The sequence below is a fragment of the Meleagris gallopavo genome, chromosome 22 (assembly GCF_000146605.3).
Source record: "Meleagris gallopavo isolate NT-WF06-2002-E0010 breed Aviagen turkey brand Nicholas breeding stock chromosome 22, Turkey_5.1, whole genome shotgun sequence".
In the NCBI taxonomy this organism is placed as follows: Eukaryota; Metazoa; Chordata; class Aves; order Galliformes; family Phasianidae; genus Meleagris; species Meleagris gallopavo.
Genome location: NC_015032.2, coordinates 6,924,301 through 6,938,412, shown reverse-complemented (window position 1 = coordinate 6,938,412; position 14,112 = coordinate 6,924,301). Strand labels below are relative to the sequence as shown.

Here is a 14,112-nt window from a genome sequence, read left to right as displayed (position 1 = left end):
ACATGTCAGTGTAAATTGGAGATGCCACATTGACTCTGTTGAAATAAAACGTAAGAGCAGCGTCCATGTCGAGTTTCTTCAGGCTCTCCATGAACGTGGATGCTCTGAAGCATCACAAACCCCTTTGAGCTACACAACATGCAGTAACACTGACCCACATCGCATTCATGCATTCAGCTTCCCACATTTTTTTTCCCCCTCCTCTCCAGACAGCGAAAGAGAAAAACACAGCTCTGCAGGCACAGCTGTGAATTCTTGTACACATGCTATCTTTATCCTGAATTCTCCTGATATAGGATATGGATCCTACAGTGAATAAGGTCACTCAGTGCCTCCATACTCCATCCTAACTATTGCAGGACAAGATCATCTTCTCCACATCCATCCACCTCTGCAGCATGGCCCAAAAGCTCAGGAGGACCAGCAGCACTCCTCAGCTCAGCTCGCTCTGCCTCTGCTCCACCCCCTCCCTCCCTCTGCCATGTGGCACTCACATCTATGCCGTCCTTGCCAGATGGTCCAGGGGGTCCTCGGGGTCCAGGAGGGCCTTGTGGTCCTACTCTCTGAGAGGATCGGGGGGATGAAGAGGAAGAAAGAGATTATTTTTCCATCAGAATAAACACACAAGCTAACCAAGAAAGCAATCGTTGAGTTTCATAGCTATTTCAAATCACAGGGCCCTGCACCATCCTGGGAAAACTTGGAGCTTGAAGCAAGGCTCTTCGGAAAACGTTTTTAAGTGAGCACAGCCTCAGGGTCTCCAGCCCCTTTAACAGATGAGGAAGGAGAGATGGGAAGCAAATGGGCTTGGTTGTACAGGCTGTGCTCCTCACTGCCTGCAGAAACGATCCTTATGGGGTAGAGGTCCATGGAAAATAAGTGATAATGTGTAGCATTAAAAATGCATTCAGTCCCAGCCTGATGGCTGTGATGGAAACAGAAGGACTCTGCTGAAGTCAGAATTAGAAAAGGAAAAAATTTCTCTGAGCGGGATGTCATTTGAAAATCTGGGAGTTTGGATGTGTAAGGTTGGGGGAAGGAAAGAAAGGTCTGATAAATGACTTGTGTATTGAGAGGACTCCAGAGAGCAACTTGCTTTAGCATTGGCAAAACAAAGGTTTCATTGTGGAAGCAGCTCTGCTCACAGCAGATGAGGGCAGCTCTGAATTTCCAAGCCAGACTGCAAAAATTCCTTACTGGCACAACAAAAAAACTCACTGAGGAGTTATTTCCCCAGGCAAAAACATTAACACCATGCAGGGAAGTTTAATATAGCTTCACAAGCAAAGTGAATAAGGATTAAATACATTATTTCATAAATGCGAGGTTTTAAAAATTCAGAGGGAAAGAATAAAATTCTCTGACTCATGGAGAACCAGATCAGGAGATCCCATAGCAACTCACTGCTTCACTATGAAAGAAAACTGTTTCTCTTGTAACAACTCTTCTTTTCCTTTAGGGCTTTATCTCTTGCAGCTCTAATTGAAAAAAAAAAACCAGTACTTGCACAGAAAGCGTAAAGCAGCAGCTCCTGCACACAAGAACATGAAGTAAAAGCCTACTGGTGCAGGTATGAAAACAGCTCCTCGGTAGGCACGGAGAGTGGATGCTTTAAATCAACTCTAGACTAATGACCTGCTATTTCCACGTTTCATCCTGTAGTGATAACATACACACATTGCAACATATCTTTCTCTTACACACTCATTTCTTGAGCATAAAACCAATGTGAAAATTCTTACCTGAGCTGATGTTGTGGCTAATAGCTGACAAAGGAAGAGAAGCCCAAGAGTGGGGAATACAGTCATCGTGCCCAGGCTCTGTCTCTCCTTTTTACTCCTGGGCAGCCAAACCGTTTCTCTCCCCCTGGATCTTGGCTTACAAATGAGACTTCTCGCCTCCAGATAAACCTGCAGCTCCCACTGGAGGGGCAGAGCTCAGGAGCAGAAGCAAGAGGGGCTGAGCCCAGAGGAAAGAGAAGGCTTTGCAAGGAGGTGGGAGCAGGAGGGGGAGCAGCAGGCAGTCATGAAGAGAGGCTCTCATTCATGCCCTGCTGGGCAGCCCCAGCAAGCAGGGAAGAAACATAAGGAACAGCTGAACTATAGACACAGGAGAAAATTCTGCATCTCCAGCTGGAAATACATTGTTCCCTAGGTCTCAGATGAGGCATTTCTCAAAGCGCATCATCACTTCAGTGCTGGACAGTCATCCACTGCCTGAGGCTACTTGAAAAAATTATTATACATGTAACGAGTGCAAAAATTACAGAGAAATGCACTTACTGCTTTGTGAGATGGCTTGTTAGCTCTGCCACAACTGGTTTTTTTGTTTTTCCTCGAGGGAAACCAAAGAACGCCAGGCTTATTTCTTGAGGAAGTGATGAATCCTGACCAGAGGACAGATGATTACAGAGACACAAGCAGGAAGAAAGAAGGAGAAATTCTTGGAACTACAAGGAACTAAGGAAGAATTGCCTCTGAAATATTTGCAAGGAAGGAACAGTGCAGCGGTTGCCAACTTGATCCCCAAAAGGTGATCCCAAACAGCAGCCTGTTCACAATGAAGCAGACAGCTTCAGGCTTCCCTTTGTGAATTAAAGACAACTTCATCCAAAGCAATACTTGGAAATGGAGTGACTAAACCAGAGGACTCATCAGGACTGGAATAAAACAGCTAATTTGGTTAGCAAGAAAAGAGCAGTAGAAAACCAAGGCTTTACAAATTTAATCCCAGACTTCTATTTGACATCCTTACGCCAGGTTTGTATGAGCAAATAGTGCATGTCTGCCCAGCTCTCCAGCAGCCCATATTTCACCACCAGCTTTTACAGAGAGTTAGAGGGCTCAAACATTTACCAGCATCTACAAGAATTTTTGAAACAGTCAGCCAGGGACAGAAAAGGAGAGTGTGCCTGTCTGTGTTCACACGGCTTAAAAGTAAATGGAATGCTTTTTAGACAGCTCAAACCCCACAGGAACTTCACAGCTCGTACCTTCTCCTTCACAGAGACCAACTGATGGCAAAGCTAATCCAGCTTTCCCCAGCTCCTCTCAACAGCCATGGCATGCATTTGTTGAGTAAGATGAGGGAAGGATGACATTTTTTAGCTCAGAAAGCATTTTCTGAAAAAGAGTTTTATCTCATGTCCCAAAGGGAGAGGCCCTGCAGCTGAAGCTTCCATATGCACACTGGAAACTGCTTGAAAGGGAAGTCCTGGTTTATTCTACAGAGCATCACTGTAGCCTTCCACCACATACACTTGGGAGGTTCCAAAGCAACAGCAGATGGCTGCAGGATGGGTTGGTAGATGAGATCCATGGTCACATCCTGCCCTCAAAGATGAAAAACGTAAGTGGAAACTGGTATGCATTAAATACATGCTTTAATAGGTGACGTTAATGCAACAGACTGTCATACAGCTCTGAGTGCTGAAAATACATCCTGTGAACTCACTGCAAACACCTACAGCCGAAACTCTAAACTGAACACAACAGGGAAAGCTTTGTTTTGAGCACTTCAGACTAGGGCTCACTGTCAAATCCCATTAAACAGAAGACAAACTGCACATTACCATACAAGATTTATGACTGATGCTCCAGCTGAGCATATATTCACAATGAAAATGTCATTAAATAAAATACTCAAATCTGTACAAAAAACCATGATTAACAATTCTTTATGAACCTTTCATGACAGAATTTTTACTCAACATCTTCAAGTTTTTATATCTGTAGAGCTAAGTGCATTCTTATTGGCTATTTAATACCACCTTTTCATAAGAAAGAAAATATTTTAAAAACATTGAAGCCTTTTTCCAGCACATGTGTGACCATCACCATTAAATACTAAGCTTGCAGACTTCTCTTCCCACACGTGAGGATACGATGTGCTGAAGCAGGGCCTGCAGCCTGGGGAGGAAAATCACAGATCAAATTCCTTGAAAGATGAAGCTTCTAACAAACAAAAAGCCAAAGCAGAGAGGCCAAACGCTGCACAGGCTGCTGCATCTGCTCTCTGGTGAGTTGGGGGAGCCTCTGTCACCTACACGAAATAAACACCTCCTAGAAACACCAGAAGTAAAACAATCTGAGCAAACAGTATGTCAGACTTCTCTGTTCAACAGCTGGTGAAAGCGTTTCCTCTGCTTCACGAAATGGATCCTCTGCTGTAAATCTCTCTGAGCAGAAGTGCTGAATTGTTTAACATTCCCTCAGACTCGGTTGGACCCTACACAAGTCAGGCAGAACAGCTAGCAGAGAGGTCAGTAGCATAAAGGCAGGAGAACAGTGGGCGAGGTCTGAAAGTAAATTGTTGATGGCTGTAAATGAATGAAGCAGACAGGCATATCCCCTCCAATTAAAGCTTCAATTAACTGACCCACAACAAAGCTCCAGCAGAAACCAGACATGCTGCACTCAAGCACGACCTCACAGTCTGACAAGCTGATCATTAATGGTAGAATGATCCTGCCACAACTGGGATGCAGGTTAGAGCTGAAACATCCAGCTTCATCCAGCAGGCCAGCAGAAAAGAGCCCCTCAGGTCGCTTCAGTAGCAACAAAATCAGAGAAAACACAGTGACAGAAACGTTTGTTCCATTTTAGCAATCAAGGAAGAAAGGGCTTTGCATCAGCAGTGGGTAAGTTTACGTGGAAGACAACAGTGGAAAAAGCTGGGGAAGAGGTGCTCCAGACAGCTTTATGCAAAGTCTGAAGTTTTTTCTCTTAGAAACCCGTAGACCATTTGTATTCTCAATAAATTCAACAAGCACTATGAAACCACAACTGCAGAGGATAAAGAAAACAAGTAGCCCGATGTTTTTGCACCATGGAGAACATTATCTGTACACAAAGGTTAATATCGGTCAGAGACACATCAATATTACACATTTTATCCTGGTCTTAATTCAAACTTGTTTTCTTACAGGAGGAGAGGCAACAAAACTCTGACACGATGCAAGATCTCTCATCTCTTTATATGATATTCTCATCTCTTTCAGGCAAATGCCCCAGGAAAGAGACACCTCTGCAGGAATAAATCTTCTGTGAAGGTGCTGCCTTCCAAAACAACCAAGAATTTATATGGCAATAGAAAGCTCTGGCAAATTAGATCATGTTATCTTACATTAAACTTCATGTATTTATTAAATACTAATTCGAACAAGGAATCTGATCAACATTCTCCTTCTTTAAAAAGGGACATACCAGAAGCAAAGCAAAGTGCAAAAATCCCTGTTGCTCCAAGAGAATTCTGAACATCAGATAAAAAATAGGAAAACAGACAACACAGCTTGTTGAGGAAGATGACTAATTTAAAGTTTTCCTCTGTAGGGTAACCAAGTACTGGTTCTCAGCAAAGTCACTACTGATGACCTTATCAAAGTGAGGAAGGGTGAAAATGAGACAGGGGTGAGCCTGAATCAGTCCAGTCAACGTTTATTTTCTCCATAGTGTACAGCTCACAGAAGTTGGCTCTCAGCAGCTAGGGCAGCACACCTCTGCCTGGTCGAGTGCTCACCGTGCTGCTCTCACACTGTTGCTATGTGCTCTTCACCAGGCTCTGCCACACGCTCAGAGCTATCCGTTCTTTGTATTGCAACCTCAGTACTGCCTTGTTCAGCACAAGAGGATGCAACGCTCTGCTCAGGACTCCCTGGAATTTGTTTGCTGCCTGTGGCTTTTGCACCTTCTTTTTCACTCGCATTTGCTGTGTTTTTATGCTGTTCTTCCCCACCTGCCTCACTGTTGCCTTCCAGGGGGGTGGTGTTGCAGGGGTGCTCATCACTCTTTGCTGTGACTTGATCTGCACTCGACTCCAAGCCATCGCTCACTGGAGAAGTCTGAGCAGTGCTGGGAAGCACGGAGGCAGCCGAGGAGTTCAGAGCCCCACCATTTGCACTGCCCTCAGCCTTCTCACTCATCTCCTCCACAGCTGCCTTTTTCTCACCGACTTTTTCATCTTCAGTTTTAGCATTTGAAACAGATGGATGTGACTGGGCACTGTGAGCAGGTGGGGCCATGTTCAGATTTATGGCCAAGTTGAATGTTTTATTTCTTTGTGTTCTTTTATCAACTTTCCTCCTTTTTACAGCAGCATCACCAGCCTCTGGCACTGTTAAGTCTTTGGGGTTTGTATTTTCTTCTTTTGGTGTTTCTTGGTCCTGTTCTGATTGTAAGAGTGGATCCAAGGGGATTTCTGCATCAATTGCACATTCTTCCAGATTACTGGAGATTCTTTCAATATCAGAAGGGCTTTTCAGCTGCCCACTCTTTATGTCGTCTGCCAAATTTGCATCCAGTTTTCTCTTCTTGCTCTCCTTTGCACAGTCATTCTCTGTTGCATCCTGCAATTCAGCCTCACTGTTGCAATCCTTTTCCTGCTCGGCAAATGGAGTTTTTTTCTCATCCTCATCCTCCCCACCTTTTGAAACACATTTACTTATCTTCTCCATCGTGTCCTCTTCATTTGCTTCAGTTTGCAAGTCGGCAGCATCTCCAGCCTTCCGTTTCTCCCCCAGAGACTGGCTCTGACCCTCTTCCACTGAATCATCAATCTTTTTACCAGGAGTTTTCTGTTCATTTTCAGCCTTTTGGTGCAACTTCGACTTGGTGGAGCGGGGTCTGTACTTCAAGAGTTTGTCATGGGGCCCCCACACAAAGCTGCCTTGAGGTTTGTAGTGCTGCCAAGCATAGTGGACTAGTTCTCTTCTCTTCCGTTTGCTTCTGATGGTGAACAGGAAGTAGTCCAAGGCACTTCTCTTGACATTTGGTAATGTCTCATTAACAAGAGTTTCTGTTAGGAAAAACTTAACCAAGTGCACTTGATAGTGTTCATATCCCAACTCCCCCAGGCACTTCAGGATGCGAGTAATCCGTAAATTGTTGTGGCTAAACCTGAGACAAACAGATGATTAAAGTTAAGTGAAACCTTTACAATCCCGAGGTCACAATGAACCTCTGGGGCACCTGCAGAATGTTTTGTGTACTGCTGAGCGATCTGTAAAAGACTATTTCACAACACAGATGGAAATACGGGCTTGTCCTACTTCTAATGCACTTACAGCAACTATCTGCAGCAGTACCTTCCTAACTCCAATTGAAATTAACTCAATTACTTGGAAACTTTTTGACTTTCTGAATCACCCACCAGTAGAAAACAGTCACCATATTGGGTCATGCATACAAGACCATGCAGCCCAATATCCTGTCCCTGACTGTGGTAAGCTTTGCATCAACAACGCCTTGATTTGTCAGGCACAGAAGATTTTCTTGACTTTGGCTTTTTTTTCTTCTCAAACAAGTGCACGGCTGTAGGTAAATGATCAGCAGTACAAACAAACAAAGACTCACCGGTTCAAGTTGAGAAATCTTTCAGCCCAATTCTCTGCTCTCTTGAGTTCTCCAGTTTCCTGGTTCACTAAAATTATTCCATAAAATCTCAACATGAGTTGATAAGCACGTATAAACCTTTCCATAACTTCCTCTGACTTCTTCAAGGCCTGAAAAAGAGAAACCAATGAGTACAAGTTGCAATTCCCTCATAACCTACATCCCTAAGCAGGATTTGAATGCCAAACAAAGCTTAATTATATCACTTATCACTTCATTTGCTGCTGCTAGCAACTGGCAGACACACAAGACAGACAACTACTAATCAATGCTTGAACAAGACTTGTTCATACCAGGGCCCCAAGAAAGCAAGGGGGGAAAAAAAGCCCTACACTTTAAACATAAGTCATTTAGAGAAAATTCTAACATTCTTCAGATTAAAAAAAAAAAAAGGCACATAAGCTTTAAATACCTCAATTTCTTGACATGTGAGTGGCTTCGCACGAAAATTCATCCCATGTTCACGTAAAGGAAATAGCCTAAGAAGAAAGAAGTTTTCAGCCCAGATGAGCAAAGATGATATCCAACCCAGGGAACCCACTTTCTTAAAACTCAAATGATTCCAGAAATTGTGAGATCACAGGAATCTCACGGAGAGTTCATATTCCTATGAACACAGAAATAGTTAATTAGAAGACAAATCCCTTCCATAGAAGAATTGTACACAAAGGTGATAAATAACAGCACACTTCGCATATTTCCATCCCTCACTCCAGTAAAACTTTCTTCTGCAGTATGTTAGAAGACCAAGCATTACTAAGACCTATTACCACAGCTGCACTGGGAACCTGTGTCTTCAGGATTTCCAGAGCATTGCTTCCAGAGGTACAGAGAAGAAAAAAAAAAAATTAGGCAAGTTTCACTTAAGAATAATTCTAGACTTTGTGGGAAGGTGAATTCAACAGCACATATACAACTGACACAGGCACAATATTCACACAGGTATTTTACCACTGTATGTAGGAATGGTTTTCTTCCAGAACCTCATAGTTGTCCCACCAAGATTCAAGCAGATCTTCAATATGCAAACCTGAAGAGAAAATACAAAACTGAGGCAAGAATAAATGAAACCAAATGAAAACTGAAGTTAGCCAGTCATTCAAGACAGTTCATTACCCATAGCCAGGGGTTAACATTCAGGCATTGGTTTATCTACTGTACAACTATACTGAGAAGTCAGAATAATTAAAAAAGAATCATGTATTTTTTTTTTCAAACCATCGAACGGAAAATTAAAGAAAATGCAGCAGGAACAAAGACATTTTAAAATGGAAATTGTAGAGGTTGGTTTTGTTTTTTTTTTTTCCCCATTTGGTTTCTGTTTTCATGGTTGTTCCACATGGATTATGCTACACTTCCACCAACTCCAACAGCCACAGTAGAGCTGCACTGAGCAGTCATCAAGCAAGGTACTCACCGTGGGGCATAAAAGCAATCTCATTTTTGTAGAAGCTCAAGTTCCACATATCTTCTTCCTCGTCAGTTTCTGATTCTATCAAACCCTGGAAATGAGAACAAGAAATCAACAAGCAGCAGTAATGCAGTACTCACCTCAGCACTTCTCCTTCCCTCACATCGGAAGCACAGGCTAAGTCCTTGAAACCTCTGGGAAATAACAGCTTGTTTTTGATGCACCCACACCAACATTATCCCTTTACCTCATAAACTAATCCTTTAAAGCTACAAGCCTCGGTGTAAAGATAAAAGGGCATCTTCAAACCTAGAACACATTCCTAAACTTAGCATGCAAAGAGGAAAAGCCATGAGAGCAGGTGCACTATCACAAAGTCCATACCGGGTAACGATGCCTGTATCTCTGCAAGTCCCTTGCTGCATTCCAGTTGCGCCTGCCTGAGATCTAGAGAAAAGTCACAGATCAGACACCCAGGATAACGTGGTCTTCTGAAAATAAAAATCTAGTCTGAACTCAGCATTTCTCACGTGTTCCCCTGTGCCCACCAGTCTACAGCACCCCAAGAACAGCCAGTTCCTATTGGAGTTAGCTAAAAGATTTTTCTTCCCAGTTTTATTGGGCTCTTCGTGTTTGATGTCTGCCTTCTATCCCAGGCAGGTTTTCCTACAGAGCTAGCTGGAAAGTCCCTGAATGATAAATCTTATTTTGTTTGTTAACTCAGAAAGTTTTAAGTGGACAAATTAAGGTCTATCTGCCTGTCCCTGAATCATTACATGCTTCAGTCAAGAGAGATCAGACTTTAAACTGTAGAATTCAAGATGCATAAAGATTATTTAAATTCAGGACTCTTCTTTCCTCCAGACATTATTCAGCATGCATTTTGCTTCCTATTCTAGAGCAGTCCTGCTGATCTGGCATTGTGCTCCTTTAGATAACAACAGCCACATGGTCACACTAGGTATTTGTTTTATTCTCATAATAATCATCATTTTCATTGCTGCTCATGTCTCCAAGTAACCTAACTGTGTGCCAAGCCTACCTTAAAACTCCTCTGAAACAATGGTGATGAATTGGATCTTCTTTGTCCCTACAAAGAGAAGGCGTTTAGAAGGAAACATACTGAAACAAAACAAAATAATACAGTAACACCAAATGCAGAAACCCACAGCAGTAATTCACATGATCCCTATTAGTTGCCAAGTGACAGATTTACCTAGTGACAACTGAATTAACATGGCTTTATTAATCCTTTAAATTACTATAGAAAATAAATTCTGTGCTGCCACATTTGCCTGACAGCAAGGTATCAGGCTCTCCTTGCTACAGGTGTATGCTGGATTCATTATACTCATAACACGTACAAAGAAATCACAAAGAACACTCTTGTTTGTTCTGAACAGTGGAAGTGAAAGTTGCAAACAATGTCATTTTTAAAAAATGTATATTTACAATTAAGTGCATCACTCCCATGGTAAGAGATTTTTGTGACAACTCACAAGCAGCAGAGGCTGAATTTTGCTGAGTGCTACACCATCTTGTCTCAAACCATGACAAGACTGAAAAGCACTTGCAAACGTCAAGGCACAACCATCAAAACGAACAAGATTGCTTGTGATAAAAGGATCCACCTGATGCAAAGCACACAGAAGCTAGAGGGTTCAGCAATAGCCAACCAGAGCTGAGCCTTTGTGAACAGGGATGAGGCAGGCAGAATCTTGCAAAATAAACCCTCTAAGAAACTTAGAGGAAAGAAGCAGCAATTGGTCTATCAAGTTATTTGAAAGCTTCACTTGCTACTATTTAACTTCCTTTGCCTAGAGAAAAATAAAAAGGAAAACCACTTTGTATCGAGCAGTAAACAGCCATAAGTGATTCCACTAAGGCAGGAGCAGGATGAGATTTCCCAACACCTCTTTGTAATGAAGTAATCCCTCCAACTGCCCTGCCCACCGTTAGCACTTGAAACTAGAAGCAGGCACAGCAGTGGGGAGATGATCAATGAAGAATTTTTAAAATTACATTTAAATATATGCATTTACACATTATGGTCCCCATTCATTTGGGTGACAGGAATTAACACAAACCTCCAGGTTTGTGTAGTTTTTTTGTTTGTTTTTTTTTTTAATGTAATAAACTGTGATGTGACCTAAAATAATATCTGTCTACACTGCAATACATTTCCCACAGCCACATACTGCACACAGGATTAGAAACCAAGCACTGGTATCCCATTGCTGCAACATCCCTTGCCAATAGAGCAGCTAGAAACACATGTAACTACAAAAAGCTGTGCTATGCAGTTAATATTTGGAAAATAAATGTGGCTGCAAACGTAAGATTGAGATATCTACTCAGCCAAAGCAGATCAATATTATTCTTTCATTCAAGATGTAAGCACTGACCAAGATTTAGAGCTCTGAGATTCATCAGTGCTTTTAACTGTAAGTTTTGAGCTCCACAGATTAAATCCTGATTCATGGGGAATTAATGAGAACTTAACTGCCAAATACAGAGGAACCAATTTCAGACGTTCCTTACACTTCAGAATCAAAAACAGTGGCCTTTAACACAGTTAGCAGAGCTAGATTAACAGGAAAATAGTTTTAATTCTGAAAAATGACTGGTTTGCTAAAGAATAAGCATAAATACAGAGACAGACACAGTGGTGTAAGGTGCTATCGGGCTGCTTCAGAAAGAAGCTGGGTCAAGGAAGCAAGCAGGCTGGAGCACAACATAAGGAAAAACAACATGGGGAAGCAAAGAGCAAGAACTCAGCCCTCTGCCCATGGAGGTGTTGTCCCTGATTTCTGCAGACTTCAGTACAAGCCACACAGAAATGTGACCTTCACTTTCTTTCCAGATTACGGAGACATACTTGTACACATAAAAATCAAACCTTATTTCTCACAACACTCATAAACAACTTTAGGTGGGATTCCACCTCCAGCACTGCTGAAGCATCAATCAGAACGTGCACTGTTTCATGAAGAGCATGAGGAGAGCAGAGAACAAAGCTGGAGAGGGTAACACCAACTGTGTGTTTGGCTGGAAACTGGAGATCAAATCCAACTGAAAGGGCTGAAAGGACGCAGAGATTATCAACAAGAAAGAAGACAGTCTTAGAGCAGCAATGGAAGCCTTCCATTTGGGGATAGTTAGGAGATGGCAGAACTACAGGGCTTGTTACGAAGCTCTGAGCAATGCAGCACAAACCCCATGCGCTACAGCAGATGAAGAGGTAATCTCTGAAGATGAGCATAAGCCCCAAGATGTTCTGTGGTCACTCTTAGAAGAAGCTTACAGCACTGGAGTGCAAAAGAGTTAAAAAGACCCCTGCAGAAATTTTTAATTACAAATATGGGGTATTTGCAGAGAAATAAGTGGCATGCAAGCAAGAATTTGAAGGTTTTGAAAGGTAGTGAAAATAATAAAAAAAACCCTCTAACCTCAGTATTGAATAAATACATTAGCAGCTTCAGGAATATAGTATACCATCTAGGCTGAGGGGAGAAGAATTAAAGTTAGTGTAATACAAGCAGAAGTAGGAACTTATTTTGGAACCTGACTCATGGCTTTGGCAAGTTGCACAGACTTAAACCAGAAGATGCACTTTCTTTTTGTGCTCATTCTCACTCCCTTTAAAAAGGAATCAGGCACTGTAAGACAGAGGTGATAATACATCCATCACTGAAGGAAGAGCTCCACTTTAAAGGTGAAGAACAGTATTCCAGGGGCATAAGTCCCAGAGACAACATCCTCCTCAAGGCAAAGCAAAAAAACCAGTCCGTGCTTTTACTGGTGTCACAATCCAGAAGTTGCTCTAAGAAAATAAAAATCTAAAGAACAAACATCAGAAAACACAATCTGAAAGTCCAAAGGATTTTATCAGGTTTTAAAACTTGTAAACAAAACCAGATCTCTAATCAAGAACAGCAGAAAATTGACCATGTGCCATCAAACAACGCAAACCACATAAAGGAACAGGCAAGGATCTTCCATTCCACCCAAAACACTGTGACCTCACAAAGATCTATGTAAATAGCTAAGGCCTCACTGCATCTCCATGAAGATGTGCATGCCCAGCTGCTCTATTTAAACTTCGATTTTGTTTGCAAAGTATGGGGGGTGTGGCTTTGTCACTGGTGTTTGGAATATCGTGGTGCATAGAAGTTATATATATATATATATTTTAAATAAGGTTATTTTATTCACTTAGTGTTTATAGAAGAAAAAAGATTAAAGTTTAATACTAATATATTAGTAGTAGAAACTTTATTAGTTTCTAATATATTAGAAAGCTTTATCTGCTTGTTCCCACCCTGAGGATATGCATGCATCCCTGAAATGAAACCAGAAGCAAAAGATCAGTTTTCGTTTCCCCAAAACAGGAGGAGATAACAGTGTTTCTGCTGGATCCATAAAAGGCTGAAGAAGAGTTTTGCATTTGCAAAGCAACCTTGTAGAAGAAATTACTGACACCCATTTTCCAACAAGAACACTGGTGCTAAAGATAGCAGCTTCAGATTAGACAGGCTCCTCATAAATTAAAGTTGAATCAACGTAAGAAAATGGAGACAAATGGAGACAAGTGTTAATGTGTTGCAGCATATAACTGCAGTTCTGAGAACATCAACGGATCTTTTCAGAGCTGCTATATAATATCTCCCATAAGAAAAAAAAAAAAAGGGAAAGAAAAACTTACAGCTCACTTTAGTAATGGTCTGATGGTTCTCCATGGCATGAAAGAGAAAGGACACTGTAGAGGACATCAACGTAAAGCAAGGACCTGATGCAGACACCATGCTATTGTGCCGAAACAGCATCCATAAGAAAAGGAGAAAACGTGCTGCACCATGCAGAAGACAAAATGTTATTTATGGGGTAAAGCAGCCACGCCACAGGGTGTGAGGGCAAAGAAAACACGAGAACCCTGCACATTGCAGCCTACTGAAAGTTAGTTTTTAAAGCTCCAACACAACTCTGCTGCTATCTGAGTCGCAAAGACATCATTTCCAAATGGGCCTCAGACTGCCTCTTCTCTCGAGGTTATAAGATTGGCTTCATCGAGATGAGGACAGAACTACGTGCTAATGATCTCTGCCAGAACATACAAACCTTCTGACTTATTTTAAGCTTCATCTGCTCCAGTCCCCGGCTGTAAATCGGGATAGGAAGGAAAAGGGGCCCAAAATACAGGCACTACGAAAAGCAGCCGGGCCAGGAAGATGCAGAAGATGCACGGACAAGGGGAAACGCGTCGAGGAGCCGGGGGCTGGAGCCGGAGGAGGCGCTCGGACAGGTGCACGCAGG

At 42.1% G+C, this 14,112-nt stretch overlaps 2 protein-coding genes across 3 annotated transcripts in view; both read right to left on the bottom strand.

Annotated features, from left to right (window-relative positions):
- COL9A3 (collagen type IX alpha 3 chain) overlaps positions 1 to 5,284 on the bottom strand; it is a 35,822-nt gene extending 30,538 nt beyond the window's left edge. The window contains exons 1-2 of the mRNA XM_003212026.4: positions 1,743 to 5,284; positions 495 to 563 (exon numbers count right to left, since the gene is read on the bottom strand). Coding sequence (XP_003212074.1) covers positions 495 to 563; positions 1,743 to 1,808 — 135 coding nt within the window. The 5' untranslated portion in view covers positions 1,809 to 5,284. The remainder of the gene's footprint in view (positions 1 to 494; positions 564 to 1,742) is intronic.
- Positions 5,285 to 5,419: 135 nt separating this feature from the next.
- Positions 5,420 to 14,084, bottom strand: OGFR (opioid growth factor receptor). 2 transcript variants are annotated; one of them, XM_019622220.2, is made up of 8 exons: positions 13,918 to 14,084; positions 9,842 to 9,889; positions 9,184 to 9,246; positions 8,806 to 8,890; positions 8,340 to 8,418; positions 7,801 to 7,867; positions 7,350 to 7,498; positions 5,420 to 6,893 (listed from the first exon to the last, which is right to left on the bottom strand). In XM_019622220.2, the coding sequence occupies exons 1-8, from the start codon at positions 13,939 to 13,941 to the stop codon at positions 5,528 to 5,530; spliced, it is 1,881 nt and encodes a 626-aa protein (XP_019477765.1). In that variant the 5' UTR covers positions 13,942 to 14,084; the 3' UTR covers positions 5,420 to 5,527. The 2 variants fall into 2 exon arrangements, with proteins under 2 accessions (XP_019477765.1, XP_019477766.1); XM_019622221.1 differs by lacking the exon at positions 13,918 to 14,084 and adding an exon at positions 12,748 to 12,838.
- Positions 14,085 to 14,112: the final 28 nt, after the last annotated feature.

Bases quoted from the DNA above. Each gene is read 5' to 3' on its own strand.
- OGFR (XM_019622220.2), bottom strand. From the start codon at position 13,941: ATGAAGCTTAAAATAAGTCAGAAG. The intron at 7,868-8,339 runs GTAAAATACCTG...CTTTCTTCTTAG, and splicing joins AACCATTCCTACATACAGTG to GCTATTTCCTTTACGTGAAC. The intron at 7,499-7,800 runs GTATTTAAAGCT...TCTCTTTTTCAG, and splicing joins TCACATGTCAAGAAATTGAG to GCCTTGAAGAAGTCAGAGGA.